This window comes from Hypanus sabinus, chromosome 9 (assembly GCF_030144855.1).
Source record: "Hypanus sabinus isolate sHypSab1 chromosome 9, sHypSab1.hap1, whole genome shotgun sequence".
Classification (NCBI taxonomy): domain Eukaryota; kingdom Metazoa; phylum Chordata; class Chondrichthyes; order Myliobatiformes; family Dasyatidae; genus Hypanus; species Hypanus sabinus.
This window is the reverse complement of record NC_082714.1, coordinates 6449452-6463734: the sequence shown is the minus strand read 5'-3', so window position 1 is coordinate 6463734 and position 14283 is coordinate 6449452. Positions and strand designations below refer to the sequence as shown.

The 14283-nt window shown below is 46.0% G+C and overlaps 1 protein-coding gene across 6 annotated transcripts in view; it reads right to left on the bottom strand.

The window, feature by feature from the left end:
* Positions 1-14283, bottom strand: part of eef2k (eukaryotic elongation factor 2 kinase) — a 76596-nt gene that overhangs the window by 4592 nt on the left and 57721 nt on the right. For 5 of the 6 annotated variants that reach the window (XM_059978956.1, XM_059978960.1, XM_059978958.1 and 2 more), the window contains 4 exons: positions 12818-12958; positions 11066-11254; positions 9427-9551; positions 2817-2995 (listed from right to left, as the gene is read on the bottom strand). In XM_059978956.1, the coding sequence (XP_059834939.1) occupies positions 2817-2995; positions 9427-9551; positions 11066-11254; positions 12818-12958 (634 nt within the window). Of the gene's footprint in view, positions 1-2816; positions 2996-9426; positions 9552-11065; positions 11255-12817; positions 12959-14283 lie in introns of those variants that run through there. The other variant, XM_059978962.1, reaches the window with a different exon arrangement.

Genomic DNA, 14283 nt, shown 5'->3' with positions numbered 1-14283 from the left:
GTCATGTTGCAACTCTATAAATCTCTGGTGAGACCGCACTTAGAGTATTGTGTTCAATTCTGGTCACCTCACTACAGATAATAGACAATAGGTGCAGAAGTAGACCATTCGGCCCCTCGAGTCTGCACCGCCATTCTGAGATCATGGCTGATCATTCACTATCAATACCCAGTCCCTGCCTTGTCCCCATATCCCTTGATTCCCCTATCCATCAGATATCTATCTAGCTCCTTCTTGAAAGCATCCAGAGAATTGGCCTCCACCGTCTTCCGAGGCAGTGCATTCCACACCTCCACAACTCTCTGGGAGAAGAAGCTCTTCCTCAACTCTGTTTTAAATAACTGACCTCTTATTCTCAATCCATGCCCTCTGGTACTGGACTCTCCCAACATCTGGAACATATTTCCTGCCTCAATCCTATCAAATCCTTTAATTATCTTAAACGTTTCAATCAGATTCCCTCTCAATCTCCTCAATTCCAGCATGTACAAGCCCAATCTCTCCAATCTCTCTGCGTAAGACAGCCCTGCCATCCCAGGAATCAATCTAGTGAATCTACGCTGCACTTCCTCAATTGGTAGAATGTCCTTCCTTAAACCTGGAGACCAAAACTGTACACAATATTCCAGGTGTGGTCTCACCAGGGCCCTGTACAAATGCAAAAGGACATCCTTGCTCTTGTACTCAATTCCCCTTGTAACAAAGGCCAACATTCCATTTGCCCTCTTCACTGCCTGTTGCTCATTCACCTTCATTGACTGGTGAACTAGGACTCCTAGGTCTCTTTGCATTTCTCCCTTACCTAACTCTACACCGTTCAGACAATACTCTGCCCTCTTGTTCCTGCTTCCAAAGTGGATAACTTCACATTTATTCACATTGAATGACATCTGCCAAGTATCTGCCCACTCACCCAGCCTATCCAAGTCTCCCTGTATTCTACTAACGTCCTCTTCGCATGTCACACTGCCACCCAGTTTAGTATCGTCAGCAAACTTGCTGATATAGTTATCAATGCCCTCATCTAAATCGTTGACATAAATCGTAAAGAGCTGTGGTCCCAATACAGAGCCCTGTGGTACCCCACTAGTCACCACTGCTACCCTTTGCTTTCTATCTGCCAACCAGTTTTCTATCCATGTTGAAACCCTGCCCCCAATGCCATGAGCTCTGATTTTACTCACCAATCTCCTATGTGGCACCTTATCGAATGCCTTCTGAAAATCTAGGTACACAACATCCACTGGCTTACCCTCATCTAACATCCTTGTTACATCCTCAAAAAACTCCAACAGATTAGTCAGGAAGGATATGGAAGCTATGGAGAGAGTGCGGAGGAGATTTACCAGGATGTTGCCTGGATTGGAGAAAAAGTCATATGAAGCAAGATTAGCAGAGCTGGGACTTTTCTCTTTGGAGCGTAGAAGAATGAGAGGGGACTTGATAGAGGTCTACAAGATTATGAGAGGCATAGATAGGGTGGATAGTCAGTACCTATTTCCCAGGGCACCAACAGCAAACACCAGAGGGCACAGGTACAAAATTAAGGGAGGGAAGTTTAGGGGGGGATATCATGGGGGGTAAGTGTTGTTTTTTTTTGTTTGTTTGTTTGTTTTTTTTTACACACAGAGGGTTGTGGGTGCCTGGAATGACTTGCCAGGGATGGTGGTGGAGGCTAAAACATTAGGGGTACTTAAGAGCCTCTTGGACAGGCACATGGATGAAAGAAAAATGGAGGGTTATGGGGTAGTGTGGGTTTAGTACTTTTTTTAAGGATTATATGGGTCGGCACAACATGGAAGGCTGAAGGGCCTGTACTGTGCTGTAGTGTTCTATGGTTCTATGAAATGCTTTGTCAAGCACTTTCACTCCATCCTCTGCAAGATTTCCTGGTGGCCAACCATTTCAGTTCAATTTTCTATTCGCATTCTGACATTTTATTCCATGGCCTTCTCTACTGTCACGATGAAGCCATCTTCAGGTTGTAGAAGCAATATCTCATTGTCTGGGTAGCCTTAAACCTGATGGTATAAACTTCAATTTCTGTAACTTCTGGTAATTTCTCCCCACTTCCCTTCTTTCATAATTATTCTCTTTTCCTCGCCTGCCCATCACCTCCATTGGCTCCCCATCCTCCTTCCTGTTCTCCCATGGTCTACTCTCTTCTCCTATCAGATACCTTCTTCTTCAGCCCTTTATCTCTTCCACCTACCTCCTCCCAGTTTCTCACTTCATTCCCCACCTCCCCAGGTCTCACCTATCAGTCCTGAGGAAGGGTCTCAGCCCAAAACATTGACTGTTTATTAATTACCCTTCATGCTGCCTGACCTGCTGAGTTCCTCCAGCATTTTGCATGTGTTGTTCTTGATATCACCTATCACTTGCTAAGCTTGTCCTCCTCCCCATCTGCCCACCACCTTATTCTGGCTTCTTCCCCCACCCTCCAGTCCAGACAAGGGGTCCTGGCTCAAAACACTGACTGTTTACTCTTTTCCATGGATCAGAGATACATAGTGAAATTTGTTGCTTTGCAGCAGCAGTACATGCACAGATACAGAGAGGAATACTGGGGTCCATGTAGAAATCTGATGGTGGAGAGGAGAAGCCATGCCTGAATCGCTGAGTGTAGGAAAAGGTTTAGTGAATATGGGCCAAATGTAGGTGCCTCAATCTGGCTCAGGTAGGCACTGTGGTCAGCACAGACAAGCAGGGCTGAAGGGCCATGCTGTCTAAATTTCTCCAATGTCAGCATACGGAGTATAAGGGAGGGGACGGCACACAGCACAGAGAAGGCTGCGGTCCGGGGGAAAGTTTACCTGCCGTCTGTGGATCCGGCTCGACACCAAACCCCCCCGTCATGTGGATCTCTGCCTCTCGCGCCAGGAGGCTGTACTTGGGCTCGTCCCCTGTGCCATCATATTCCCCTCCCTCGTCATATTCTGTCATGTTCAGAGCGGCGTTGTACCAGTACAGAGCTTCCTTCCAGTCACGCACCCTGTGGGAAGGAATTAACAGTCACCTTACACATAGACCTGCATGATCCCTGCCACGCCTATCCCCACCCCCTCCCCTAAGAGCAGTGTAGAGCTTCACAACCTCAGAGACCAACCCCCCCACCATTCCCCACAACCTCAGAGACCAACCCCCCCACCATTCCCCACAACCTCAGAGACCAACCCCCCCCCCACCATTCCCCACAACCTCAGAGACCAACCACCCCACCATTCCCCACAACCTCAGAGACCAACCCCCCCCCCACCATTCCCCACAACCTCAGAGACCAACCACCCCACCATTCCCCACAACCTCAGAGACCAACCCCCCCCACCATTCCCCACAGCACCAGAGACCAACCCCCTCCCCCCCACCATTCCCCACAGCACCAGAGACCAATTGGATTGTCATTGACATGCCTGTGCTGGCTCTGGAGAGTCTAGTCCACCCCGATTGTTTTTTCCTTGCTCCGCTCCCCAATCAATACCAGTTTTTTTTTACATTCTCCCCACATTCTCAGCAGCTCTTCCCCCATCCCATAAGTTCCCACTGGATGCAATTCACAGCGGCCATTTAACCTGATCACACATCTTTGGAAGGGCGAAGTCTCAGGGAGAACATGCAAACTCCACACATACAGCGTCCAAGGTCAGAATCAAACCCGGATCTCCGGAGCCATGAGGTAGTGGCTCCACCCCATTGTACCAGTTTACAGAACAGAAACAGACCTTTTGGCCCATCTCATCCATGCTGTCCCATTGACCCACACCCAGATCATAGCTCTCCCATCCATGTAAATATCCAAGTTTCTCTCAAGTGTAACAATTGAACCTGCATCCACCACTTCTGCTGGCAGCTGATTCAACAATGTCATCACCACCTCAGTGAAGAAGCTCCCCTTCATATTCCCCTTCAACATTTCACTCTTAACCCATGACCTGAGTGGAAAAGCCTGTTTGCATTCACACTATCTATACCCCTCATAACTTTGTATACATCTGTCAAAACTACCTTCATTCTTCCACGCTCCAGGAAAAATATCCTAACTTGGAAAGCTTTCCTCAGGAAAAGTAGCAAGGCTGTATCAAGTGATAAAACTGCCTTGCTCCATTCACACAGATCACTTCACCCCATCTGTACATAAGAGTATGAATACCCTTGAACATAGGGGAATGAGAAGCACAGTGGGTGCTGAGTATATGCAGCGCAGGAAGTGGTTGAAACAGGCACAATAGTATCATTGAAGAAGCACTCAGATTGGCATTTGGAGAGATGGGCCGAATGCAGGAAATTGGGAGATAGATGAGTGCCGGGTTCAGAATGGACTTATTGGACCAAATGGCCTGTACACTTGTTGTATTGTTCTGAGACTATGACTGTGGCTAGCAAAGGGTTAGTAAGTCGTGGACTTTTTATGGAAGTCGAGACCTGATATCTGGAGTCTTGGGTCTATGAGTCCAATGCAGACAGACAGACATACTTTATTGATCCCGAGGGAAATTGGGTTTCGTTACAGCCGTGCCAACCAAGAATAGTGTAGAAATATAGCAATATAAAACCATAAATAATTAAATAATAAGTTAATCATGCCAAGCGGAAATTAGTCCAGGACCACCCTATTGGCTCAGGGTGTCTGACACTCCGAGGGAGGAGTTGTAAAGTTTGATGGCCACAGGCAGGAATGACTTCCTATGACACTCAGTGTTGCATCTCGGTGGAATGAGTCTCTGGCTGAATGTACTCCCGTGCCTAACCAGTACATTATGGAGTGGATGGGAGTCATTGTCCAAGGTGGCATGCAACTTGGACAGCATCCTCTTTTCAGACACCACCGTCAGAGTCCAGTTCCACCCCCACAACATCACTGGCCTTACGAATGAGGGTTTACAAATGCAGGCTAGAGGCGTGTCTGTGTGGGTGGGTGGGAGGGAGGAAAGGGGGTTGTTTTACTGCTATTGTTGATGTGTTGCTCTGTTGAACATAGAGGACACGCTACGTTGATGCTAGAATGTGAGGCGACACTTTTGGATTGTCCCAAAAGCATCCTTGGGTTGTGTTGGTTGTTAAAGTGAATGATGTGTTTCACTGTGGGTGTGATAAATGAATCTGAAAATGATGTGGTCTCTGTGGGTTTTAGTGGGGTCCCATAAGGCAGACTGATGTAGAAAAGTCTTCGGGTTTCAAGGGACAGTGTTATATCTAAACTTGGTTCAACAATATAAAGCAAAGGGCAACAGGAAGGTGCTGGCAGTGAGACCCTGAAGAGCTCAAAGCATCAGACACGCCCTTCAGCCCAGATGCTCCATACTGACAATGCCCCATCCAATTTAGTCCTATGTGTCAGGTTTGGCCCATGACCTCTGAAACCTTTGCAATCAGCATACCTGTCCAACTGTCTTTTAAAAGCTGTTATTGTACCTGCTCAACCTTCCTCTGGCAGCTTGTACCATACACAGACCATCCTCTCTGTTGTCCTTCTAGTTACCCTCACCTTAAACCTGTGTCCTTGATCTTGATTCCCCACCTCTGGGAAAGGGACTGACTGCATTCACCCCATCTCTGCCTTCATGTAAGTTCACCTCTCAGTGTCCTACATGCCAAGGAATAACGTCTTAGCCATTTTAGGGAGAGGTTGGACAGACATGGCTCAGCAGATCACAGAAGCCAGCCTCCCCTCCATGGACTCTGTCTATACCTCTCATTATCTCAGTCAAGCAGCCGGCATAATCAAAGACCTCACCCTTCCTGGAGATTCTCTGTTCTTCCCTCGTCCATCGGGTAGAAGATACAAAAGCCTACAAGCATGTACAGGTTGACCACCTCAAATCCAACTTTCAGTGATCCTGTTCCACTGCTGGTTTGGACATAATTTTTGCCAACCTAATTTCCAATTTCCCATGTCACAGTGCCAACAATCGGATGTATCAGTATTACAGTTGAACAAAGGGAACTATGGAGCTATGAGGGAGGAGCTGGCCAAAGTTCAATGGAACAATACCCTAGCAGGGAAGACAGTGGAACAACAATGGCAGGTATTTCTGGGAATAATGCAGAAGGTGCAGGATCGGTTCATTCCAAAGAGGAAGAAAGATCCTAAGGGGAGTAAGGGGCGGCCATGGCTGATGAGGGAAGTAAAGGGCAGTATAAAAATAAAAGAGAAGTATAACATAGCAAAGATGTGCAGGAAACCAGAGGACTGGGAAGCTTTTAAAGAGCAACAGAAGATAACAAAAAAGGCAATATGCCAAGAAAAAATGAGGTACGAAGGTAAACTAGCCAAGAATATAAAGGAGGATAGTAAAAGCTTCTTTAGGTATGTGAATAACAAAAAAATATTTAAGACCAAAATTGGACCATTGAAGACAAAAAAGGGTGAATTTATTATGGGGAACAAGGAAATGGCAGATGAGTTGAACAAGTACTTAGGATCTGTCTTCACTAGGGAAGACACAAACAATCTCCCAGATGTAATAGTGGTCAAAGGAACTAGGGTAAAGGATGAACTGAAGGAAATTTATATTAGGCAAGAAACGGTGTTGGATAGACTGTTGAGTCTGAAGGCTGATAATTCCCCAAGACCTGATGGTCTGCATCCCAGGGTACTTAAAGAGGTGGCTCTAGAAATGGTGGATGCATTGGTAATCATTTTCCAATGCTCTATAGATTCAGGAACAGTTCCTGTTGATTGGAGGATGGCTAATGTTGTCCCACTTTTCAAGAAAGGAGGGAGAGAGAAAACAGGGAATGATAGACCGGTTAGCCTGACGTCAGTGGTGGGAAAGATGCTGGAGTCAATTATAAAAGATGAAATTACGACACATTTGGATAGCAGTAGAAGGATCAGTCCAAGTCAGCATGGATTTATGAAGGGAAAATCATGCTTGACTAATCTTCTGGAGTTTTTTGAGGATGTAACTATGAAAATGGACAAGGGAGAGCCAGTGGATGTAATGTACCTGGACTTCCAGGAAGCTTTTGGTAAAGTCCCACGTAGGAGATTAGTGGGCAAAATTAGGGCCCATGGTATTGGGGGCAGAGTACTGACATGGATTGAAAATTGGCTGGCTGACAGGAATCAAAGAGTAGTGATTAATGGGTCCCTTTCGGAATGGCAGGCTGTGACCAGTGGGGTACCGCAAGGTTCGGTGCTGGGACCGCAGATGTTTACAATATACATTAATGATTTAGATGAAGGGATTAAAAGTAACATTAGCAATTTTGCTGATGACACAAAGCTGGGTGGCAGTGTGAAATGTCAGGAAGATGTTATGAGAATGCAGGGTGACTTGGACAGGTTGGGTGAGTGGGCAAATGTATGGCAGATGCAGTTTAATGTGGATAAATGTGAGGTTATCCACTTTGGTGGCAAGAACAGGAAGGCAGATTACTATCTAAATGGAGTCAAGTTAGGAAAAGGGGAAGTACAACGAGATCTAGGTGTTCTTGTACATCAGTCAATGAAAGCAAGCATGCAGGTACAGCAGGCAGTAAAGAAAGCTAATGGCATGCTGGCCTTTATAACAAGAGGAATTGAGTATAGGAGTAAAGAGGTCCTTCTGCAGCTGTACAGGGCCCTGGTGAGACCCCACCTGGAGTATCGTGTGCAGTTTTGGTCTCCAAATTTGAGGAAGGACATTCTTGCTATTGAGGGAGTGCAGCGCAGGTTCACAAGGTTAATTCCTGGAATGGCGGGACTGTCATATGTTGAAAGACGAGTGACTGGGCTTGTATACACTGGAATTTAGAAGGATGAGAGGGGATCTGATTGAAACATATAAGATTATTAAGGGATTGGACACGCTGGAGGCAGGAAGCATGTTCCCACTGATGGGTGAGTCCAGAACTAGAGGCCACAGTTTAAGAATAAGGAGTAGGCCATTTAGAACAGAGATGCTGAAAAACTTTTTTACCCAGAGGATGGTGGATATGTGGCATGCTCTGCCCCAGAAGGCAGTGGAGGCCAAGTCTCTGGATGCATTCAAGAGAGAGTTAGATAGAGCTCTTATAGATAGCGGGGTCAAGGGATATGGGGAGAGGGCAGGAACGGGGTACTGATTGTGTATGATCAGCCATGATCACAGTGAATGGTGGTGCTGGCTAGAAGGGCCGAATGGCCTACTCCTGCACCTATTGTCTATTGTCCATTAATACATCGCCACTGTTCTGGTGGCGCCATTAGCAGAACCAGCTGTTGGCACGGTCTTCAAAAGAAGCAAGTCGTTCCTGTGTTATTCTGCATTTATTTTTATAACATGTGCTTATCTAGCCCCAGTCACATCTTCAATGAATAAAGTACTTCTTGTAGTGTAAAGTGCAAACACCATACGTCATCTACTTAAGGTGGAAGTTTTGAAAAAGCTCCACAGTGGTATGTCTTTGAAGAGCAAATACAACTTTGCTCTTCCACTGTTTATGATATAGAGAAACAAAAAGAAAAATTGCTCCAGTTCTTTGCTGACAGCGAATCAAAAAATGGATGACCCCCACTTTCAGACATGCAATTCTGCTTAGTTGTACAATCCAGCTCTTTACTTTGGAAGTGGTAATAACCAACTTCCTGTAAGGAAATACCAATACCTTGTAAGGTATTTTGCCTGTACTGTACTTCAATAAATTTCATTTGTTTTTCATTTGTCATTTCTTATTTCTTTATTATTCAAGGGTGAGTTGATCTTCAAGTTGGTTCAAGGTGTTCATTTTGCCTGAGATTCGGCAAGATCATTCATCTGGCACTGCACATATCCCAGTTGTTCTGGATTTGTGGTGGCCAACCTGTACCACCAGGCTCAAGAACAGCTTCTATCCCACCGTTCGTTTCTTTATTGAGATACAGCACAGAACAGGCCCTTCTGGCTCTGAGCCGCTCCCTCCCAGCAACCTCTTGCCCAATCACAGGACAATCTACAATGACCAATTAACCTAGCTACCGGTACGTCTTTGGGTTGTGGGAGGAAACTGGAGCACCCGGAGGAAACCCACATGGGAGAACAGGCAGTGGCAGAAATTAACTCAGGTCACTGGTACTATAAAGTGTTGGTAACCACTGCACTACTGTGCTGCCCGAGAAGGACAAGATGGACTCTGACCTCACAACCTTCGTTATGACCTTGTACCTTATTGTCTATTCACTTCCTCTGAAACTTAACATTTTATTCCACATTCTGTTGTTGTTTTCCCTTGTACTACCTCGATGTAGTGTGTAGGAACAGTATGCAGAACTAGCTTTTCACTGTATACAGGACAATAAAGAACTATTTTACCAATTTAGCAGCATCGGAACAGATCTCATCTCTGCACTTTCTACTTCAATAGCCGACATATTCGTTACACTAATCTTGTCACAATAAGAGGTCGGCGAGGCAGGAACATCCACTCCACGTCCCTGCTGCCTTCCAAGCCTAACTGTGTGGGAGGAAGGAGAGGCTCACATACCGGTCGGGACCAAGGCTGATGCCAGTGTCGAAGGCTCGAGCTGCCCGAATCATGGACGGACGATCCCCCGCTTCTGCACCAATCAGCAGGTAGTCGAAGCCAACCTTGCGGTGCTCGTCACTGTCCTGTCCACACACGCCAGAGTCAGAGACACATCAGTCGCCGAGTATAAACATTCAGAGGATCAGAGCACAGAATTACATCCTTCCGTCTACACCAATCATCAGACACACATTTATCACACTAATCCCACACAGCCAACAACTCCTCCAGATTCCACTCCTCACCTACAAGCTCGGGAGCAATTTATAGCAGCCAATTAACCCAGCAATCTGAACACTTTTGCAATGCGACCTTATAGAGATCATGAGGGGCAGAGAAAAGGTGCATAGTCACAGCAATGGGTGGCACAGTAGCACAGTGGCTAATGAATCACTTTACAGTGCCAGTGAACCCCAATCAGGGTTTGATTCCTGCCACTGATTGTGAGGAGTTTGTACGTTCTCATAGGGGCTGCATGGGTTTCCTCTGGGTGCTCCGGTTTCCTCCCACATGCTGCAGAATGTTAGGGTTAGTAAGCTGTGGACAAGCTATGTTGGCAGGAGTGTGGCGACATTTGTAGGCTGCCCAGCACAATCCTCATTGATTTGATTTGATCCAAGCAACACAGTTCATTGTATGTTTTGATGTACAGTGTAGGTAACAAATAAAGCTGATCTTTTTCCATGGTGGGGTGGGGTCTACAGCCAGAGTGGTTTACAGTGAGAGGTTAAAGATTTAAATGGGACCCAAAGAGCAGGTTTAATCTCCAAGGGTGGAGGTGATATGGAATGAGCTGCCAGAAGGAGTGACAGAGGTGTAATACAGTCACAGGAAAGTACTGCCGGAACCAGGCCCTTTGGCCTGAAATCACAGTGGGTACGATTACAACATTTAGTGAGTGTGTGGGTGGGAAGGGGAAATGGACTTGCTGTTATTATTTTGTTTTGTTGCTTATGTTCTGCTGAGCATGGTGGACATGCTATGTTGGTGCTGGAACGTGTGGCGACACTTGGAGGCTGTCTGCTGTACATCCTTTAAGTGTGTCAGCTGTTAACGCAAACAATGCATTTGTCTCTATGTTTCGATGTACGTTAAGAAAATAAATGTAAGACATTTGGACAGATCCATAAATAGGAGACCTCCAAGAGGATCATAACCTTGTTGTGATTTGGAGGCTTGTGTGCCTTAATAAACTGTAGAGTTATGTTGGCTGGAGTCAGGGCTTTATGCTTTGACTCTTATCAGGGTCAAAAGGTAGAGGGCAGACTAAGAGTGGTCCACCGGTCCTCCAGGTCCGGGGGTTCAGCTCAGGGCTAACAACCCTGACTGGTAAAACTTATGGAAACAGCAATGAAAAATCCTTCCATGTGGACAAGGACAGAGAGAAATGGAGGACCTTCATTGCTGTCCTAAAACCAGCAGCATGATGGGCAATTCATTAATTAGATAGGAAAGGTTTAGAGGGGTCTGGGCCAAGCAGGCTCAAGACACCATGCTCCGCATGGACAAGATGGGCCAAGTGGCCTGTCTCTGGGCTGTGTGACTGACTACGACAAATCCATTCATACAGACATCGCAGACAGACGGCTGGACGTACCTCCACAGTGACGTCGGTCAGGATGTGGTGGGGTAACTGCAGGTAGATAAGACTCAGGGCAACGATGGCTTCCAGCTCCCCACAGAGCGCAGCGTGCTCAAGGTGGAAGATGGCAGATTTACGGTCCCAGTCCTCCAGCTTTTCACAGAAGCGGCCTGCCTCGTGGTACCGTACCATGGCTAGATGCACCTATACAAGCAACAGGACTGTTACCCTGGGAGTCACAGAGAACTGGGAAGCAAGACAGAGAACAGGGGATGGGGGTTCTCAAGGCAGAAGGACCATGGACAGAATCACCTACACGGGCGACACGGGCATTACCCTGGGCCACCGTGGGAGGGGTTGTTGGATTAGGGTGTAAAATTGCTAATTTTCTTCAGCAAAACACACAAAATGCTGGAGGAACTCAGCATATCAGGCAGCATCTATGGAGAGGAACATGGAATAGACAGTCAATGTTTTGGGCTGAGACCCTTCATCAGGACACCTGCTTTTACAATGTCCAGTCAGACATAGAGACAGTGCATGGAATCCATCACCTCTTACCCTCTCCATTACCATGAGAACAGAGGAAATCCGACAGCCAAGGCCTCTTTACCCCAGCCCTTCAGAGAGGGAAGGAGCAGGAAGCTGGATCCCAGTACAGCTCTCAGCTGGAAGACTGGTGTCTGAAAGTTCATGCAGAATAAAGTCAGCAATTTTGTTCCCTTCCCCAAAAATGCTGCTCTACCTACTGAGCTCGTCCACTACATAGTTACTCCAGATTTCCAGCATCGGCAATCGCTCTGTCTCTAAACTTTAGACACCCAGCCACAGAGATATTTGAATGCAGACTAAGCTTGGTTAATGAGGCAGATTTTAAGGAGTTCTATATCCTGAAGCTATGACAGTGCCGCAATTGAAAAGGGACTTGGAAGCTGCCAGCATTCCATCTGCATAGACCATAAAATATAGGAGCAGAATAAGGCCATTTGGTCCATCGAGTCTGCCCTGTCATATTATCATGGCTGATCCATTTCCCTCTCAGGCCCAATGTCCTGCCTTCTCCCCGTATCTCATCATGCCCTGACTAATCAAGAAACTATCAACCTCTGCCTTAAATATACCCAATGACTTGGCCTCCACAGCTACCAGTGGCAAAGAATTCCACAGATTTGCCACACTCTGGCTGAAGAAATTCCTCCTTATCTCCATTCTAAGTAGACATCACTCTATTCTGAGGCTGTGCCCTCCGGTCCTAGACTCCCAAAGAGCCAAAGGGCCTGCATTGTGCTGTAATGTTCTATGTTCGACCTATCAGCACTGTGATTTACCAAGCACGGAGTGCCGATGTTAAATTGCCATGAGTCCACAAGACCACAATGGGAAACACCCTCTCCACACCATCTCTATCAAGCCTTTCAACATTCGAAAGGTTTCAATGAGATCCCCCTCATTCTTCAAATTTCCACCAAGTACAGGCTAGAGCCGTCAAATGTTTCTCATATGACAAGCCTCTCAATCTTGGAACTGTTTTTGTGAACCTCTTTTGAACCCTCCCTATGTCAGCACATCCTTTCCAAAACTGCTCACAATACTCCAAATGTGGCCTCACCAGTGCCTTATAAAGCCTCAGTATTACATCCCTGCTTTTATATTCTAGTCCTCTTGAAATGAATGCTAACATCACATTTGGCTTCCTCACCACTGACTCAATCTATAAATTAAGTTGGAAAAGCACACTGTAGGGGAGATCCCCACTATTGGACGTACCTTGCCCAGAATGGACTTCCCAATTTTCTTTTCCTGTTTGAAGGTATTAAGTCGCTGCACCTCAACAGCCACACACGAAGGCCAGTGCGAGTGAGCTCTGGAGGAGTGGTAATGGTTCCACTTGTCTTCATTATGGTGATCCTTCATAACAAAACATCAGGTTACACATCGCCCAGCAGATTTATCACAGAAATTACTTCTTTACCAAGTGCGCTCTGTGCAAAGATCATTGTCAAAATCACATCTGCATACATAGAGCAGCATTGAAATAGTTACTTGGCAATTGTCTCAAGCTAGCTATGTATGAAAAGTCTACACAAAATGGTAGATACAGTCCAGTCCAGCAAAGGCAGAGCTGTCCCCACCATTGTGCAAAACTACAAGGAGTGCTGTCACAGGAAAGCAGCATCCATTATCAAAGATCCCATCATCTAACTCATGCTTTCTTCTCACTACTGCCATCAGACAGGGGGTAAGTTTCACACCACCAACTTCAAGACCAGATATTATCCTTCAACCATCAGGCTCCTCAACTGGCCTAGATAACTTTACTCACCTCAACAATGAACTGATTTTACAATCTATGGACTCATTTTCAAGGACTCTACAACTCATGTTCTCAGTATTGTTTTTAAATTTGCACAATTTGTCTTCTTCTGCACATTGGTTGTTTGTCTGTCTTGGTTTATGTATAGCTTTTCATAAGCTCTTTGTTATAAGACTGTAAGACAAAGATGCAGAATTAGGCCATTCAGCCCATTGAGTCTATTCTACCATTCCATCATGGCTGATCCAGTTTCCTCTCAGCCACAATCTCCTGCCTTTTCCCCGTATCCCTTCATGCTCTGACCATTCAAGAATCTATCAACCTCTGCCTTAAAATGTCTTTATTTTCCAGTAAATGCTTGCAAAAAAATGAATCTCAAGGTAGCATATGGTGACATACACATTCTTTGATTATTTATTTACTATAACCTTGATGCTGTGTTTGCAAGCTAAACCCACACAGTTCCAGCTATGTTCAGTGCCTGCGTTAGACCACACAGGCAGAGCAGAAGGGATAACGTGCACTGTAACCAGTGCCATCCATTTTCTCCGCAGCTGCAAGAGTGACACTCCCCCAGACAATTTCGTCAGACGTGGATATGGGGATGGAGAGTGATGGAAGGTCTCTTGAGGAAGGACAAACACCAGAGGAGGGAGAAGTGTTGCAGGATGATGGCCAAAGAAGACAGCTTGTCCTGGGGTTGAAAGACAATACATGTGTGACTGAGGCTGTACAAGGTATTGGTTAAATCACACTTGGGCCCTTTATCTAAGAAAAGATGTGCTAGCATTGGAGAGGGTCCAGAGGAGGTTCATAGGAGTATTTGATGACTCTGGGCCTGTACTTGCTGGGGTATAGAAGAATGATGGGGAATCTCATTGAAACCTATCGAATATTGATAGGCCTAGATAAAGTGCTT